This window comes from Protopterus annectens, chromosome 2.part1 (assembly GCF_019279795.1).
Source record: "Protopterus annectens isolate FY-2018-M chromosome 2.part1, PAN1.0, whole genome shotgun sequence".
NCBI classification, from domain to species: Eukaryota; Metazoa; Chordata; order Ceratodontiformes; family Protopteridae; genus Protopterus; species Protopterus annectens.
The window spans coordinates 1508149556-1508168787 of NC_056729.1; the positions used below are offsets into that span (position 1 = coordinate 1508149556).

The window sequence follows — 19232 nt, forward strand, 5'->3', positions numbered from 1 at the left end:
AAGGGGGTGGGATGAAACCTGAGACATTAAAAGAATGGGAGGGCTGCATTGAATTGCTCTGTTCCTTGCAGCATATGGTTCTGAGACATCAGTAGCTGTTGTCATTTTACAGCCGTGTGCATCTGTGTGCAAGAAAAGAACAATCTTTAGTGTGTATCTCACATTGGATTTCTAGCACTGGACGCTGATTGCAAGGAGCCAGTGTCATTGGTGTTTTTTTTTAATTTCAGAATAAAATTCTGTGAAGGTGCAGATAGTGATAATTTTTGTGAGGTGGTGATAATATTTTAAACAATGTGGTTGGCATGGTATTCAGTGGTGCTACTTGGGTGTTTAAATTCATTGAGTGCATTTGTCACTGGTTCTGTGCACTACCGGTATCATCGTAGAAACTGCTATACATGCTTTCTGGGACATAGTGGCTATTTGGTGAGTCGAACCTCAGATCAGCAGGCAGGTACGTGTTTTTTCCTTTGTTTTCCTGATTTGCCAAAAAGTTTGGCAGTTGATTAAATCAGATTACATAAATCATAATTAGAATAGCTCAGAGCAAGCTATTTTTCCAGGACTGATTGAATCAATAATGCCAATAATGCCGTGTATATATTATGGAGTATAAAATCATTAAAATGAAACAAGGAAATATTCAGTACATTTGTAACTTTGAATGTAATCCAGAATGTCTTCTTTTTTTAATATGGACAATACAGTGTAACTAATCTGATTAAATAAAACGGTATCACCAAAGAACAGCATCAGCACAAAAAAGACCATGCATTTTAGTATATTGTGTGGTCTTATGCCTTCTGCTTTGTAGAACAACATGCATTTTGTTTTCTCAGCACATTATAAAAATTCTGAGATATGAACAGAAAGTATGCTTTAATGTAGGCAGTAATTTATTCAGGTGCAAAGTATAAACACTACTGTGTGCTTTCCTTATCTGATATGCATGTTACTTCTTGTTTTTGTAACTTAATTATGACTTTTCATAGTATGATATTATCTTATGGACCATCTATATTTCCTTTTCATTATGTTTACAAATGTTTTGTCTTACTTATTTCAGTTTCCTACAAAGCTGCTGAAAGGGACCCTTGCAGACCAGCCAGTTGTCATAAAACAAACTATACAGATAAACAAATAAATATAATCAGTGTAGTGCATATATGTGTTTTAGTTTGCTTTTGCTGGATGGAAGGATGTGTGCTGTATTAGAACATTTAAATGCCTTGTGTTTTGCAGACTTGCATGCCTTGGCATTTTGTGTGTTGGCTGAGTCACAGTTGCACAGTAAGTGCAGACAGATTTAGATGTAATGAATAAGAAGCTTTGGGAAAATTGTTGAAAGACATAGTGCTCAAGCTCAGTTTCGCTTGAAGTTTAGTTTCTTTGTTATGAATTTCATCCATGTATTCATTATACCACTACCTTTGCCTTACTTCAGGTCTCCATTTGCATTCCCCACCAGCACTGGCTGTTCTAAGCCCGTATTCACATCAGTCGACTGTGGACACCCCATTACTTAGCTCATGGCAACCGACACAGAGTAAAACTTGAGAAGTCTGTGTTCACAGTTGATAAGCACTGATCAGATCTAATTGCTTCTGACTTTATTACACGGCACTGTCACACATACACACACGCACATGCACGCACACACATACTACTAGTCGACTTTGTGCAATGTCAGCATGCTTTGGTGGTAAAGAGTGACAGACCCCAATACTATGTCAGTTGCATTGATTATGATAACAGAAACAGGAAAGAATGTCCTTTCTTGGATCACTTTCTTGAAGTATTTCTTCTATTCCTTTCAGGAAATTGTTTTCTTGACTTCAGAGCATGTACAGTAAGAAGTAATTTCTCATTATAACAATATTTTGAAGTTGCAACACTCTGAGCTTTATGATCAAAACTGTTCTTGTATATATTTCATCCCCTTAGCTTAACCCCTTTGGGCTTCAGTGTTTAGTAATATCAGGCATGCCAGATTACAGCCCAGTGGGTGGTACATTATAACGTTTTCTTTAGTATACCTTTCTTCCCCGATTGCTTGCCATAAACTCGTTTCTTCCGTAGGTCTTGAGTGCCCTATTCAGTGGGGTCCTACTTCTGGATGGGGGTTGGAGACAACCTGAGACACTTGTCAGTCATCCAGATATACATTATGATTTCTACAGAGGCAGAACACATTCTGTCCCAGCAGACTATTTGACTTATCATGGCCATCTGAGTTCCTTCCCATGTTCCAGAACTGCATTATGGTGCAGCACCACATAGCCTACCTCATTGATGATGATGATGATGCCATAGTGTTAAGGCGAGATTGTGTGTAGCCCTACTCTCTCCCCTGATGGCTGATGTATGCGCACACAACACTGTGGGGGTCTGCAGTACCACCTACCATGCGTGCATATTTTTGTATATACACAGTGAAATCTGCTAAGAGTGAGTTGGCCAACCTAAGCACACATCCTCAGTCAGTGCTGCACACTGAATGCCTGCTGTTTAGAAAAGCTTTCCTGACAGAGCTAGGCAGCACTGGCTGCTCACTCCCAGCCTTCTTTACCTGGCTTCTCCAGCACCTGAGCTGCTAATCAGACAAAGGTCTCTGAGACATAGCCTGTATGCCACAAATAGTACAGTAGAACTTTAATGTAGCAGGTACATACAGCATCAGGGCAGTAGTTGCTGTGCTTCATAACTTCTGCTGGTGATGCCAGCTTGGAAGGATAATGTGGTTCTGGGCAAACTAGCTGCATAAGGTCAAACATCTGAGAAGTGCTAATTTCTGATAACCTCTGATCCTAAAATGTATCTTGGAGGGGTACAGATGTAAGCTGGGATGTAAAGCTCCTTTGTGTACTTCATGTATGCTCCTTGGCCCTCCAAGTATAATGACTCCTACTGTAAGTCTAGTGTGCAGGCTGTAACACATATCCCTTCAGTCTGTCTGAAAAACAATGTGAGTTCCAATAAAATGTAATAACTGAATACGTGTGATCTTGTCAGACATCCTCACTGAATCATTAACAGAGAAATAGGAAACTGGAAAACAATATAATGACATTCAACTCCCTCTTTCCCCGGCAGGGTAAATTGCTTCTGGAAATTAGATGACCACATAAATGGAATTAGCCCATGCAAGTGTGGCCAAAATCTACTGAAAGAGAAGTAACTTATCAACAGAAGTGAGTTTTAATTACTTGTTAGTCCTATAGGTTAAAAAATAGTGATTACAAAGAGAATCAATATTTTCCCTTTTTCTCACCAGAAAAGTGAATATAAATACTGATACAATGTTGTCTTTTTCTCTCTGGCTTCAACCTGCGGGTTACTGGATTTAACTTGGATCAGAGGTCAGCCATTTTTCAAAGACTTCAGTTCGCCAAGCTCCACCTTTCCTAATTACAATCCCCTACTCCCCTAAGAATACTTCAGATCTAGTTTGATGCTATTCCAGGATAGCAGCTTAATCGTGGTTCCTGTGGAGTGTATCCTTTTGAACAGGATTTTAGCACTGTTTTCTTCTCTATTTTCCCCCTACCTTGTAGGAATTTAGTCTAGTTAGGTGTAGGTAATTTGTTAGAATAGGTGTGCTTTTTGGACTTAGTGTGTTTTATTGACATGAGCTCTCACCGTTAGAGTGTGCTTTTCTCTGCTTCTGTGCTCCTTATTTATCATGTTTTTTAGTTGTTGCTAATAGTGTTAGTTTGGTTAGGTAGTAGTTTGTTAAAATGTTAGTGTGATTTTATCTCAGGGTCATATAGTCAGGTGTAGTTTTTTATTACATTCACTTTGCAATGATAGGTAAAAAAAGGATTCAATAAATGCATAGTATGCGGGCACAAGCCCCCCCCCCCCCCACAAAAGTCCCATGACCAGTAGTACATCTACTGCTTGGAGTCTGCCCATCTGAAGTACCCCTGTGCCATTTGTGAGGGCGTTGGTACTCAGGCCATCATGAAAAGGAGAGATAAGCTGGTCCTCAAGGGCCTCCTTCTGGCTGATGCCTCTTCATCTTTAGCTTCCTTGTTCAAGGAACAGTTTGATTGGAGTCACAAGAATTCATGTAAGGACCCCAAACTTGCTGAAGAGGACCATAAGAGGTCTGCCTCCTTATCAACTCCTGTTCTTCCACTGGCCTGCCGGACACAAAAGTCCCAAGATCTTCAGGTTCCCCTCTGCCTTAGCAGCTCCCGCTCCTCAGAACCAATCACTTTTGGTGCCTGCATTGGGAAAGGTTTCCTTTCTGGCTATCAGTATCCCCAGCTCCTTTTTGGTTAAGGGGGTTCCCTTAGAGTGTTTGGCTTCCCCTTTTTCACCTTCCAACCTGCAGCAGTCTTCCCCTTCTCTGCCCTGGGTCCGAGCTTCTCCAGTTTGACCCTGAGCAGCATATCCATTGCCACCCAAATGAAGCTCCATGCCCCCTACTGTGGCTTTGTCCATTCAGTTATTAGGTTTGTTGGCAGTGTAAAAGCATCCAGTCTAGAGCAGCTGAGGAGTTACTTCTTAAAAGCACAGGCAGTTATCCCTTTTTCCTTCCACTCTGGTCTCCCTCCCTAGAGCCTTGGCTCCATCATCTTGCGTTCCTCCCACAGGCCCCCATGGATCTGAGGTCATTGAGTTCAGCTGAGTTCTCATCCATAGGGTTGAATCTGATGGCATGGCCAGTTTCAGCTCTGACCCCAACCTTAGTCTCTTCAATTCTAGCTGCATCGGAGCCAACATGTCAAGACTGGTACCTCCGGGTAAGTTTCAGCTATCCCGGCTTTGAGTTCATCCCTTCCACTTGGGGTGTCTGCTCTTGAGTCTGGTATCAGTGTTGGGGAAGGGTCTAGCTGGCCCAGACTGTGGTGCACCTCTGGGTTCCTCAGATCACAGGACCATCAGCTCTGGTCAGCCTGGTTCCACCTTCAACATTGTGGAGAGGTTTTTCTCTGCTAAGGAGAAGGATTGGTCAAATTCAGCCAGTGCCACCCCCCCACACACACACAGAGACACATCTAGCCCTGTAACCATTCATCAGTCTGTTCCAGAACAGCTCACTCCTGCTTGTCTCCAATCCATCCTCATTGCTGGACCCCTTACCTCTTCCTCTTCCAGAGTGGGAAGTGTCCAGTAAGAGACAGTGCAAGAGGAAGCACCTGGACCCTTCCAAGGAGTCCCTCACAGAGAATACTAAACTTGAGAAACAGGAAGGGTCCCCCAAGTCTCTGCTTTGGGGATTTTTTGGAGCTTCTTTGCCAGTCAGGGGCTGTACCTCTGAAGCCTCTTCTCTGGAGGCCTTTGGGGTGGGCCCATCCGTGTCCTGGCTGGTTCCTCCTCCAGACCCACTTATTGACCTGATATCTCAGAGAGAGTGAAAGGAACCTGATATGATGGGACTGATTCCCAAGAAGCTAGACAAAATCCTCCCCCCAACCGAAGATCGGCCTTAGTAGAGTAAGGGTTCAGCTGTGGACGTAATCATGGTGGTAGTTGCCATGAAAAAGGACATTTCAGAGGAGAGTTCCTTGATCCATTCCCCAAGTAGGGAATCTTGGGCACTGGACCATTTGAGGAAGCACACCTATGCCTTAGCTACATTTACTCTGAGGGTTCTTAGGTATCTTTCCCACTTGAGGAGACTTGAAGAGACCCCGTTCTCTACTCTGCAGTCTATTGCCAGAGTTTCCATGAGGCACATTTCCAGTGTGGCCGATGGAACATCCCAAGCCCCTGGCACCAGCATTGACATGCATGGATATACTTGGTTTTGACTTCCATCGGTCTGGTCCCCTCTAAGAGGTATCACATGAGGGCTCTGCAATGAGCTGTCACAATGCAGTGGTTCTATTTGATGTGCAACTTTGCGGACTGCTTCAAGGCATCCTTTATCAATGCCCCCTTTGATGGCTTCTCACTCTTTGCACCTAAGATTAAAGACACTTTGACTAGCAACAAGCAAGATGTAAAGACACTGTCTGTTGTTGGAGTATGTTTTGCTACTGCTCAGCAAACACTTTCATGGGGGACAAATGTCTGTTCTTCAGGAAGTCACATCAGTCTTTCCAGGATGCTTCTTCTGAAGGTTCTCCCCAAGGTGGTGGTGATGGTGGGGCATAATCACAATGGATGCCGCCTTCACAGTGGGGCATAATGCAGAACCAGGGCTTCAACAGAGCATTTTCCATGAGGCTATTTTAACGCTCCTAAGCAATTGCCTCACTGTCCTGCTGTGGAGGAAGTTGGGGGTCACTTAGCTGAACACCCAGAAACTTGGGAGAACATTGTCATATTCAGAGGCTATTCAATTCCATTTTTAGAAATTCCAAGTTTCATTTCCAAATGTTGCCAGGATGTTCCACTCCATCAGAAACAGCAGGCATCTGTAAAATTCAGAAGCTGCTGGCAAATCACGTCCTCCAAGAGGACCCACCATACCAATGAGGATATGGGGTCTACTGAAGATTATTTTTGGTACCAAAGAAGAATGAGGACTTCAGGCCAGTCTTGCATTTGAGCAAACTAAACCCCTTTATAAATCAGACCAGATTCCAGATGGACACCTTGCAGTCCATTATACCTGTGCTGAGGAGTGATGACTTGATGTGCTCAGCAGACCTCAAGGTGCCTATCATCATATAAAGATAGAGAGACATTCCAGGAAGTTCCTGCACTTCTGGCCAGGATCCAATCATTACCAATTCAGGGCACTGCAGTTCAGTCACCCCACTGCCCCTGAGGTGTTCACCAAGTCTATGGCAATTGAAGCAGCCTGGCTCCAGCTGCAGGAATTTCAGCTCTTCCTTACCTGGATGATTGGAACCTCACTGACCCCATGAGAGCATCTCTTATCACGGAAAGGGATACCTTACTCCAGCTATGCCATTCCTTGGGGATCACGGTCAGTTATCAGAAATTAGGCTTACATCACATAAATACACTGGAATTTATAAGCTGACACTTGGACACTATATTCCAAATTGCCAAACTTCCAGCTTCAGGAATAGCTATCCTTCAATCTCAGGAAGTCTGTTTGCTTTGTTATGAAACACAACCAGCACGTGCTGTTCTGAAACTTTTGGGTCACTTGGTGGCTTCCATCAGTCTGGTCCCCTCTAAAGAGGTACCACATGAGGGCTCTGCAGTGAGCTCTCACAGTGCAATGGTTCTATTTCATGCATCCAATTGGTTTCCCCATAATGTTGATGAACGTTTGTTGCATTCAGGTGAACTGGTGGTTGAAGTTTCCATCTGTGGCCAGTGAGAGACTGTTTGTTCTTCCCCCTCCACTAGCCACAGTCACTATGGATGCTTCCCTTCTCAGGTGGGGGGGGGGGGTATTTCAAAGTGAGCACAGTTCAAGGGGCCACGTCTTCCTTGGAGACCAAACTTCTCATCACTCTCTTGGAAATGATGGCTGCCCTAGCATTACAGCCTTTCCAGGAAGCTCACCCCAATGGTTTGATTTTGATCCAGATGGACAATATGTCCGTCATTTGGTATCTGAACAAACTGGAGGATCCCAATCTTACTCCCTATGTCAAGACGCCATGAGAGTTTGGCGATAGGCGATTTCGTCTCAGTGGTTTCAGATAGCACTGCACATGCAAGGAACGTCCAACATTCTGGCAGACAGTTTAAGCAGGCACATTCTTCTTCCTCACAAGTGGTTTTCAAATCCTAGGGTAGTTGCTCAGATTTTTCAGGGTTGGGACACTCAGTGTTGTCATCTATTTGCTTCTCTCTCTCCAGCATTAAGTGCAGCAGCTATTACACCTTAGTCCCTCACCAGAGACAGTCACCCAGAGATGCTGTCTTGTATTCTTGGTCACTGGGTCTCCTGTATGTATATCCAGCAGTCCCCCCAATGATCAAGTTCTTTCAGAGGGCAGCCCACTGCAGAGCAATTGTGATTATCATCACTCCCGTTTGGCTTTGTCAGGTGTGGTTCCCCCTTCTGTGGCCTCTTCTGAAAAGCTCACCCTGGGTGTTAGATCCCATTCTGGATCTCATTTTCCATCTGGCGGGCCTGGACCCACTTGACCTTCAGACCCTGAAATTAACCACCTAATTTACAGTTCCCCTGATGGCCAGAAATCCCAAGCTTTCCGACAGCTTTGTACATATGTTGTCCTCTTCCCAAAAGATGTCTACTAGGAAGGTGTAAGCTAGTAAGTGGAAAGGTTTTGCTATTTGAGCTGATTATTGGAACTTGGACCCCTTTTTAGCTCCCCTGGAGGTTGTCCTAGACTTTCTTGTGGACTTGTTCAACACAGGTTCCAGTTATTCCACGATTAAAGTGCAGTTGGCAACCATATCTAATTTTCCTTTTGGCAGGGGTAATGTACTTCTGGCTGCCTTGAAAATTTGTAAAGCTTTTCTCAAAAGTACTTTTCTATTGTGGCCTCATGTACAGGACCCCATACCTCCACAGGATTTAGCCTTTGTTCTGTAGGTCCTTGAAGGCCCTCCTTTTGAGCCTGCTGCTACCTTGGATTTGAAGCTTTTATCTTAGAAGACATGATTCCTGGTGGCTGTCACTTCTGCTAGCCATGTGCCTCAATTACAGGATCTTTCTGCTATTCCCCCTTATCTGGTTTTCTGTAAAGATAGGGTGTCTCTTCACCCAGACCCTTCTTTCCTTACAAAGGTGGCTACTAAAAATAACCTGAACCAGTCTTTTTAGCCTCTAGCATTTTTTTTCCAATTTTTCTAAGAAGGGCAAATACTTGTTGTATCATTTGGATGTGTATAGACAACTGAGGATCTATTTGGGCAGGATAAAGTCTTTCAGAATGTCTGACCAGTTGTTCATGTCCTTTTCAAGGTCTAGATTAGGTAAACCTGTTTCTAAAGTTATGCTGTCCAAGTGGGTGTCAGACTGTATTTCCTTCACATATGCTTTGAGAGGTAAAACTTTGCATTGCAAACCAAAAACTCATTAAACCAGAGCTATGGCTACTTCCACACTTTTTTCCAGAGTGTCTTTAGATGATGTGTGTGAAGCTGCTAGGTCCTCACACATTTGTGTCTAACTACAAGCTGGACATTTAGTGTAGGTCCAGGGCTTCACTTGGTTTTACTGTATTGCACAATGTTCTTCCTTAGAACCTCCCAGGGGTGTTATGTGGCTGGGGACTGTATCCTGCAGGTTGAAGCCAGATGGAAAAAAACAATATCAGATACAAAAGTTATGTACTCACCATAATAATATACCTGAGTTGTCTTTCTCTATATGGTTCAACCTTCCCTCCCTCTTATCCCCACCTGTATGGCAAGTCTTTTGTCATAAGATGATCGAGTAGAAGAGGTTATTTTTCTCTTTTTGCTGGGGTCCTAGATTATCTTCTGTTAGGCTAGTATCTTACATAAGTTTAGACAGAGTGGGGCAAACTCAATCTGAGGTATTCTTAGGAGAGTGAGGGATTGTGGGATGGAGGGGAGTTTCTGGCAAGCTGAAGTCTTTGAGAAATGGCTGGCTTCGGATCAGAGTATCATCAAATACCTGCAGTTTGAATCAGATGTAGAACTACAACACGGATCAATCATTATGGTGAATACATAACTTTCATTTCTGTCTTTTTGCTGAAGTAATCCATTGTTCTACATAAAAACATACCTGGGAATTTAATATGTATAAATGTCTGGCTCCCTGTTACAATTCTTAGACCTATTTCTCCAAGCCCTGACTGTATAAAAAAAATACAATTCCACCAATGCAGCAGCAGTTTGGAAATTTCACTGTTGCACCTTAAGTTGCTTTTCTAAGGAGTGCAACAGCCCTGTACCTCCACACACCTGCTAATATGAACTCCAAGATTGCTGTTGTTAGAGGTGAGAGAATACCCTCAGAAACACAGCTTCAGACTTTGTATATATTCCCAAGATTAAAAATCACAGTCTCTCCATTTCAAAGATTACATTTACAGTTAGTCCCAGAATTACAGCAGGAACCCAAATATTTAATATGTTTCACAGATATACACACACACACACACACACACACACACACACACACACACACACACAAACACACACACACATATATATATATATCTATATATATATATGTATGTAAATAGGTTCATAGATAAATACTAGGCTAACACCCTCCACAGGGACTTTATAGGTATAGCCATGCTGCCTAACCCAATGGTGTCCCTTTGTATCATGGGCATTTATTAGAAGGGGATCCTCTGAGACACATATCTGTCTTGCCAACATGTCCTGTTCATGTCACAAGCAAAATTTAAATCCTTGCATGTAGAGGTTCTGGTGCTGTTCATTTTGTGAATGTGCAAAAGGTCCATCAGCACTGGAGCTGAAGATGCCTTGTATGCCAGTCATAGATCACGTCTCAGTACCCTGTAGGAGACAAGTCTAGAGGTAGGGCTTTAAGGTGATCTGTATAAGACAGTGTGTTTATATACCCTGTATTTTGGTGAGGAACATTTGTGGACATGTCAGCTGTTGCATGTGTCTAATCAGGTACATTCCAAAGGGGGCAATATGCTTAATGATGTCTCTGATAAGGTGGCACTATGACTTCCTTGAACGTTACTTATAAACTGGGCTACATAGAATGATTTTTTTTTTGCTAGCTTGGCCACATGTTTGTCAAAGGCCAGATCACTGTATACATATTTTCCCAGATCCCTGACAGCTGGGTCAACTTTTAGGGGTGTCTTACCGATAAAGTAATTAACCTGGGTTACTGTTTTCCCAAAAGGCACTATAATGCATTTTTGGCACTGAGTCATTTGTCTGTGTTAGACTCTCTTACAAAATGATTGTATCATGAGGGGAATCTATGATAGCTCCCAATCTGAGGTCATCTGCAGACTTGATCAGCCAAAGGTCTTTGACATTAGTGTTGACCTCCGAAAAGTAGATGCTGAATAGGAGTGGGCCAAGCAAAGAACCCTGAGGTACCCCACTGGTGACTGGTCTGTTAGTGGAGGTGGTCTCATCAATACTGACTGCCTGGTATGTAATGTAATGTTATGTTTCATGCCATTAAGTTTGTTAACTATAATAGATTTATAGGTGTGTACTAGGCTAATGGCCCTGGAGCCTTTACAAGTCTAGTCCATAGGATTACCCTGGCATCATGGCACCCGACCTTAGTTCCCAGTGCCTCTGTCAAGTAGAGCCACTGGAGTGAACCCCGGGGTGAATTTTCTATTTCCCATCCACTCATCAAGATTCCTCTTGAAGAAGGCCAGTGAGGCACTCCGCTTGACAGGTTTGGGAAGTCTATTCCATAGCATGGGCAGTCTCTGGTTTATGAACCTGCCCCTCCAGTATGTTCTGTTGATTGTGGTAATCAGGTTGAGGTCTCTGGAGCATGTAGTGCAGAGGGATTGGGATTTCTTTAGATGTAGCATTTCTAACAGAGCTGGGTCAGACATGGCTTTGTAAATCAAGCAGAGATCGCCTCTAAGTAGGCAGTATGAGACAAAGAATAGCTGGAGTTTTTTGAGTCTGTCCATATAGGACAAGTGTTTAAGGCCTAGGATCCTCTTTGTGAGGTACTTCTGCGGCCTCTCCAGTTGTTGCAGGTGTCTGTTGAGGTATATGCCAAATGGGCCATTGTACTTGATGATTGGCCAAATGAGGGAAGAGTAGAGGGAGACAATGACCTGTTTCTTCCTGGATGTAAAACCCTTAGTAATGAGATGTGCCACATAGAAGGACTTTCTGACTACAGTGGCAATGCAGTGGTCAAAAGAAAGATTGCTGTCAACCTGTGTTCCCAGATCTCGTATGACGGCTTCTGTGATCAGTGGACTACCATCAATGTGGTAATTCATGGGAACCGGGTTTTTCCCCAAAGGGGATGACGACACATTTTTTGGCATTAAGTTTAAGGCCACGGCTCTAACACCAGTTGTTGGTCTTAGTGAGGCCTCTCTGTAGGAAGTCAACATCAGTTGGGGAGTTAATTATGGCTTCCAACTTGCAATTGTCTGCAAACTTTGTCAGCCAGAGTCCCTTCGTGTTGGCCTGGACTTCAGAGATGTAGATACAAAACAGGAGAGGACCCAGGACTGAACCCTCTGGGACTCCACTTGTGACTGGTCAGCAGTCTGACTTGGAGTCAGCTACTTTCACACTGTGAGTTCTATCTGTGAGCCAGTTTGCAACCCACCTAGTGATATAGGGGTTGATGCCTAGCTTAGTGAGTTTGTCTATGATTCCTGAGTGGGGAATGGTATCAAAGGCCTTGGCCAGATCGAGGTAGGCTGTATGACTGACTTTGCCTTCATCCACAGCTCTGGTGACTGACTCAAATAAGTCGACCAGGTTGAACAGGCATGATCTACCCTTCACAAAACCAAACTGTGTGGAATCCAGAGTTTGGCGACTCCCTATATCCTTGTTTATTAGGTCCATGATGGTGCATTCCATAGCTTTGCATATCATACTTGTCAGGCTAATAGGGTGATAGTTCCCAGGGTCTGTAGTCTCTCCTCCTTTGTGGAGAGGGATGACTGTAGCAGTGCACCATTCGGTAGGGACAAAGTTTGAGGTGAGGCTGTGATTGAACAGGACACACAGGTGAGGTGCCAGTTCACTCTGTAGCATATGTAGAACACAGCCAGAGATATTGTCATGTCCCATAGAAGCTGTATTCTTGGCCTTATATATAATAACAGGGGGTATAGGGGTACAGGGGAGCTTGCCCCCATGCAAAAATGGATGATTTCAGTGATTTTGGTGTTCCTTGTTCAGCTTTCAATTCAATATTGTGAAGTTCAAACATCTGACTGTTCAACAAACTGACTGAGATTCATGCATATATTTATATATGTGTGCATGTGATATCTATCTTTCTATCTATCTGTATATGCACATATTCACACACATATATAAATAGATGCACACAATGGACCATTGTATAAAAGTGCATAGTGGGAACAAAAATTGCTATTTTTCTTGATTTGAGTGCTTCATTATTGTAACCATTATGCACTGGATTTCTGCCACAGGCTGTGTCTTGACATCATACCTGATTCTCAGAGTTGAGCATCCTTTCCTCCTCTCGTATGGTTAATGCCATCTTCCCTGTGATGCTGGCAGGTCCTGCTATGAAGTAGAGACTAACTGTGCTATCTTTATTTCTTTCTTGCCATATGTTTCTTTATGTTGTGAGGTTGGCATAATGGTTAAGGTCTTTACCTTACAAACACAAGGTGCAGGGTTTGATTCTCACATGGGCTAATTAGCTAGCCTATAATAACACAAAAGTGGCTGTTAGTATGGTACTAATATATCTGTTTACAAATTGTAGAGCATTTATGAGTCCATTGTTAGTCTGCCTCTTCCAGCTCAGACTGAATAGTTAAGTACCCCAATCAGGGATAATTGCTCCTGTTGTTTTATATTGATTGCATTTGTGGTTTTTGGATTGGCAAAGTAGCAGTCTTTCATATGGTGTGTCTGCCCTAGAGAATGCACATAGGTGTACTTGCAAAAAGCAAATTCTACATAGTGACTTTCATGACCAATGTTAACATTGCTTTGGATAGAATCATTGTGTTCCTAATTGCATGGTTTGTCATGGGATATATTCGTAAGACTTTCCACATTGTTTATTGAGTCATGGCATCAGCATAACATTCATGTCCTATCCTAGAAATAAAGCATTTAGTCTCAAAGAATTAGGGCCTACGACCTCCTTCTTTAGGTCTCTAAAATTCCTTCTTTATAGGAGAGTCTATCTAAATATAAAAAGATATATTGATTTTAATTTTTTTTTTTTTTTAAGTTATTGCTACACCTTATAAGATTTACTTGATGTCATGACTGAAATAATTGTTGCAGTAACTTAACATATGGGTTTTCATCCACTGACATTCAGTTGTAGTACAAAGCTTTACCTTCCCAAAGGTGTACGTCTGATCCGTGACCTCAGCTCATAAGCATCGGGGTATATAGGTAGAAGTACCCATGAGAACCTCAGACTATCTCACCAGCAGCCCAAGTGCGGGTTATGCATCTGTCAGACCATTCTTTGTTGGGTTGTTGGTACTGTTGCTTTGCTTTTTCACTATTCAAATAAGTGCCCCATTGGGGAACCTTCTTTTTTTTGAGTTTTTTGATTCTGTAGATCATTTTTGTTAGATGTCATCTAGGAGAGGTAAGTACAAGTGTGGTAAGCAGATCCTGTACAGGGACTTGCACACTAAGTGTCTTATCATTTGTTCCTAAAACCCTTATGTTGAGGCTTTCCTTCCTTAACACATTCCTCAAAACTCAATGTCTAAAATGCCTGGCCCAAGCCAAAATGGCAGAATCCCCTGCATCTGGCGTCATCTTTTTGCCAAAAAAGAAACTTAAAAGGCCCTAAGATGACCCGCAGCTTTGCATCTCTGAGTCTGACACACCACTGAGATTGCAGAACCCTCACTCCATTAGATACCTTCTCAGTTGCCCACTGCCAAGACCCCATTGAGGCTGGTATGGCTCCTGAGGCTTTGCAGGCAGTGGACATCTCAGACGAACCATGTGTTATTATTTCTGAGGGACCACATCATGTTCATCAAATTCTAGTCAATGAAGAGGTTCCAGGCATTCTGACTGAAGTTTTCCATGGTTCTGAACCTTTGAGAGTCGTTCAGGTGGACATCACACCAAAATAGAACCTCCCCCAGAAAACTAGGCATGTGGCCTCCCCTACAGCTTCCAAAGAAAAAGAATGGATAGAGTTCTCCAACGACTTGTCTAAAGCATGCATGTTCCTGAAACCTTCTTTTGTCTCCCAGCTTTTACAGGCAACACCACAAAGACACATTCAAGATTCCACCACCTCTGTGAAGGAACAGGATCTTGATTCAGATCATTCCCCTGGACTTTTCCTGAGAGATGTATTCCTTAGAACAAGTTTCTTCTGATGAAAGATATTCCCTGTCTGCTGAATACCCTATTCAGGAGTCTTCCTTTCAGGAATCTATTCAGTACATGAGTAGGCATTTTGAATGGCAATCACAGCAAATATTGGATGTTCAAAAGAGATACTATAATCTCCTGGAAATATACTCCAGTCGCCTCTCCAGTCTCTCCAGTACTAGATACATACCAGGATGCCTTTCAGTGTGCATCCTCAACTCCTGATTCTCAACCACTGGCACATAAATGACCAGACAGATTCTACAAGGTGCTTGATGAGCTAAAATACCTCTGTAAGAATGCTTTGGCAGACCCTGCTGCTGACTCCTTTTCTTTGGATAAGCCTTTTTAACTTCTCTGCAGTGCTAACACCCTTCCCACAAACATGATAGTAGGGCTGTGGTTAGGTGGGGAAGAATATCTTCACCACTGTCACACTTGCATTCAGATCTATCAGTTACTAGACACAGATGACTAAGTACTTGCTATCTTCCCTACAGTCTCTGAATAAGGTCATGTCAGACCACAGTCTGCAGATTCTAAGCAGAAAATGCAGACCTTACTGTCTGAAGCTACTCATATTGTTAGGGCCAGCATCAAATGCATTTATGATGTTGTGGATAACTCTTCCAGAGCTACAGCCACAGGTTCAGTCATCAGTCAAATCTAAATTCCTAGATTCACTCCAGACAAAGACCTCCTGTTTGGCCCTGAAGCTGCAAAACTTTTCAAAGCACTTCAAGAACAGGGTAAGACTATGAAGGACTGCAGGCAAATTTTACTTTCTACAGTCCCTGGATACCACAGGAACTACCCAGCTAAATCCACTTCCTTTGTTAAGAGGTAACTTCAGCCCACTCACAAACAAAGAAAAACGCCAGAGATTTTCAGATAAACCACACAGGGAATCATCTTTGGGGAGGCCTTCCTTCCGAGGCAAAAACCACTAACTACAACTCTCAACTAATCAAATGTCAATAAATAAATATGTAAATAACTGTTTCCCCCTCCCATTCTCAATCCCTCCAGTCCTCTTTTAAAAAGACTTTCTCTGTTCCTTCCTTTCTGGAAAATGATAACCACAGACAAATGGGTTCCTACTATCATCAAGGAAGGCTATGCCATGTCATGAGAATGCATCTCCTGTCTAAAGGGCTTGCCTCCTCCTCTGCAAAACCATCTCCCTTTGCTCAGGCTTATATTTCAGGACTTTCTAGATCAAGGCACCATAGAAAGAATGCTATCCATCTTCATAGGAAGAGAGTTCTATTCCAGATTCTTTCTTGTGTCAAGGAAGGAAGGACAATGGAGACGCATTTTGGATCACTCTCTTCTAAACACCTTCCTAAAGGTACCCACTTTCAAAATGCTGTCTCTGCACAAACTTCAGTGTTTCATTATACCCCACACCTTTCTTGTATCACTAATCCTAAAAGATTCCTACTTCTACATCCCCATTTGACCTTCTTACAGAAAATTCCTCAAACTTTTCTCTGACTCGTCACTTTTTCAGTGTACCACTTTGCCGTTTGGTCTTTCTATGGCACCAAGACATTTTACAAAGTGCCTAGCTCTAGTGGTAGCCTTCTGTCCCACACAGGGAACTCATATCTTCCCTTACCTGGATGACCTACTCATTCAAGCTCTCTCCGCAGACTCCTCCTTGAGCATGTATATTTTACAGTACATCTCCTATCCATCCTAGGGTTCACAGTCATCTTCAAAAATCCCATCTCATACCCACTCAGGACCTGTTTTTTCTGGGTTGCAGGCTAGGCACATGCAAAATCCTTGCCTTCCTTGCTCAAGAAAAAAAGTTCTCATTCTGGCCACTTTTTCAGAAACTACTACTCAGTATCTCACTGCACAGCAAAGGAGATACTCAGGGCCTTGGATTTCATGGCAGCTGCCATTCCAGCATTTTATCTGGCCAGACTACATTTGTGGAAAATTCAGTGGTACCTGAAATCAGTCTAGTCTCTGTATTCCCATCTCCTAGAAACCCTGCTCCCCCTATTACCTTGCCTCAGAAAGGAACTACTCTGGTGGGAAAAAGATGTACTGCTCAGCCTGGAGCTTCCTTTCACCTGAGTGCCACCCAACCACATTCTTCCCACAGATGCCTCTGACAGAGCATGAGGGTCTTGGACATGATCTCACTTAGTGCAGGGGAGGTGACCTTCCACCATACTGAAAGAACACAACTACCTGAAAGAAATGAGGTAACTTCTGCAAGCACTGCATATATTCTACCATCTGTGGAAACCAGGCTCACTAATGGTGTGTACCTACAATACCACAGTTATGTGGTATCTGAACAAATAGTGGGCACAAGATCTTATCTACTGTGCAAGTTAGCACAGGAGGCAAGGCAGTGAGACACATAAATAAGCATGACTCTGACAGCTGTATACATTCCGTCACAGGAGAATGTACTGGCAAACTCCTTAAGCAGGTCCTTGGATGACCCTCATGAGTGGAGCCTGAACAAACAAGTCTTCAAAAGTAGAAGGCATCAGTGGGGATCACCACAAGTAGACCTTTTTATCACCAAAAAACCACCAGCTTCCCTTGTTCTGCACAAGGAGTCCTTCTCCCTTAGCTTGAAGAACAGATGCCTTCTCTTTCCAGAGGTTGGGGAGGTTCTTGTATGCCTTCCCCCTCTGTCACTACTTCCAAAACTTCTTCTAAATGTTCATAAGGAAGTGCCAAAGCTCCTACTCCTGGCCCCCCTTCTGGACAAGACAGCAGTGGTTTCTCCTGCTCCACCTGTCCAAAGGAAACTGCTGGAAATACCATTGCAGCCAGATCTGCTCACTCAAGAGCAAGGTCTGGTTCTCCATCCAAATCTAGCCTCTTAGTCTCAACCTGTGGTTGGATAGGGTTTTTTCCCTAAAAGACATCTCTTCCCTGAAGAGGTGGTTCAGGTTCTACCAGAAGCCAGAAAACCTACCACTAGAAAATTATATACAGCTAAGTTGAAAAGATTCTCTGTTTAGTGCTTGAAGTATAGCCAAGACCCATTCTTATCAGATACTCATTCTGTCCTCAAATATCTGTGCAAATTATTAATCTCTGGGCTGGCCTACTCTTCTGTTAAAGCCCATTTGAATACCATTAGCTCATGCTTGCTTCTTGATCCTCCTCTTATGTCCAGGACAGAGGTCAAACTTTTCTTTTGGGAAGTCTTTCATCTTAAGCCACCTAGGATGCCTATTTCTTCTACCTGAAATTTCAAGATTGTGCTGGAAAAATGTACATTGCCCCTTTCAAGCAAGCAGCTTTTGCCACTTTTAAATTCTGCAGCTAAAAGACTACCCTGTGGTGCGGTGGTGCAGAGGTTTGCATTGTTGCCTCATAGCAAGAGGTTTTCCAGTTTGATTCTCAGTTGGGGTGCCTTCTGTGTGAAGACTGCATTTATGTTGGTTTCCTCAGGGTGCTTTGGTTTCCTCCCACATTGCAAAGACATGCGTATGGAGTGTTTCTCCCTGGGCCTCCACTGAAAATTGGCTTGTTTCAAGTCGGACTTTCGTGGTAAACAAATGTTAAATAAATAAATAAAAAATAAAAATCCTTCTGCTGGATTTTACCTCTGCCAACAGAGTATACTTCAGGCTTTTATGGCAATTCTACCCTTTCTCATTTTCTGCAAGGACAGGATGACTCTCAGGGCCATTCAGTCATTCATGCCCAAGGTAGCGAATGAGATATCCCTCAACCAGGCTATTCACTTGCCTTCCTTTTTCCATAATCCCCAAAATAAGGGGGAAAGAATTCTCCACTCACTAGATGTTCATGGACAGCTAAGGTTTTACTAGGACAAAACAGGAGCTGCCAGAAAAATGACCAATTTTTACTTTCATTCATGGATTCCAAACTGGGCCAACCTGTCTCTAAGCAAGCCATTGCATTTTGGATATCAAATGCTATTTCTTTCTGTTACACACCACATGGGAAAACATTGCCTTTCTGCCCCAAATCACATTCCACTCAGTCAGTGGCCTCCTCTGGGAGATTCCACATTGGTCTAGATGCCAGGTTAATCTTGGAAGGAGCCGCCTGGTCTTCTGTGCACACCTTCACCAAGCATAACAAGACTGATGCCTTCTCAAGATACAGGGCTACCTTTCCTAGGTCTGTCGTCTGTGGTCTGCTAGACAGCTCATCCTCCCTTTAGCCAGCCTCCCTCTTCTCTGCCTCCTTCAGCTCTGGGATTCATCCATATGTTAGGAATACTGCTACAGCGATTTCAGTCAGGAAATAGTACAGTTGTGTAAAGACTTATCATAACAGTAGATGTCCAACTGAACACTGTTGCAGTATTCCTTCCCTCCTTCCTTCCCTCTTCT

At 43.1% G+C, this 19232-nt stretch overlaps 1 protein-coding gene across 1 annotated transcript in view; it reads left to right on the forward strand.

Moving 5' to 3' along the window:
• The first annotated feature begins 35 nt into the window (after nt 1-35).
• The window catches only part of MEGF6 (multiple EGF like domains 6), a 2184612-nt gene continuing 2165415 nt past the window's right edge, over nt 36-19232 (forward strand). Inside the window, exon 1 of the mRNA XM_044062967.1 lies at nt 36-457. Within this exon, the coding sequence (XP_043918902.1) occupies nt 295-457 (163 nt within the window). The 5' untranslated portion in view covers nt 36-294. The remainder of the gene's footprint in view (nt 458-19232) is intronic.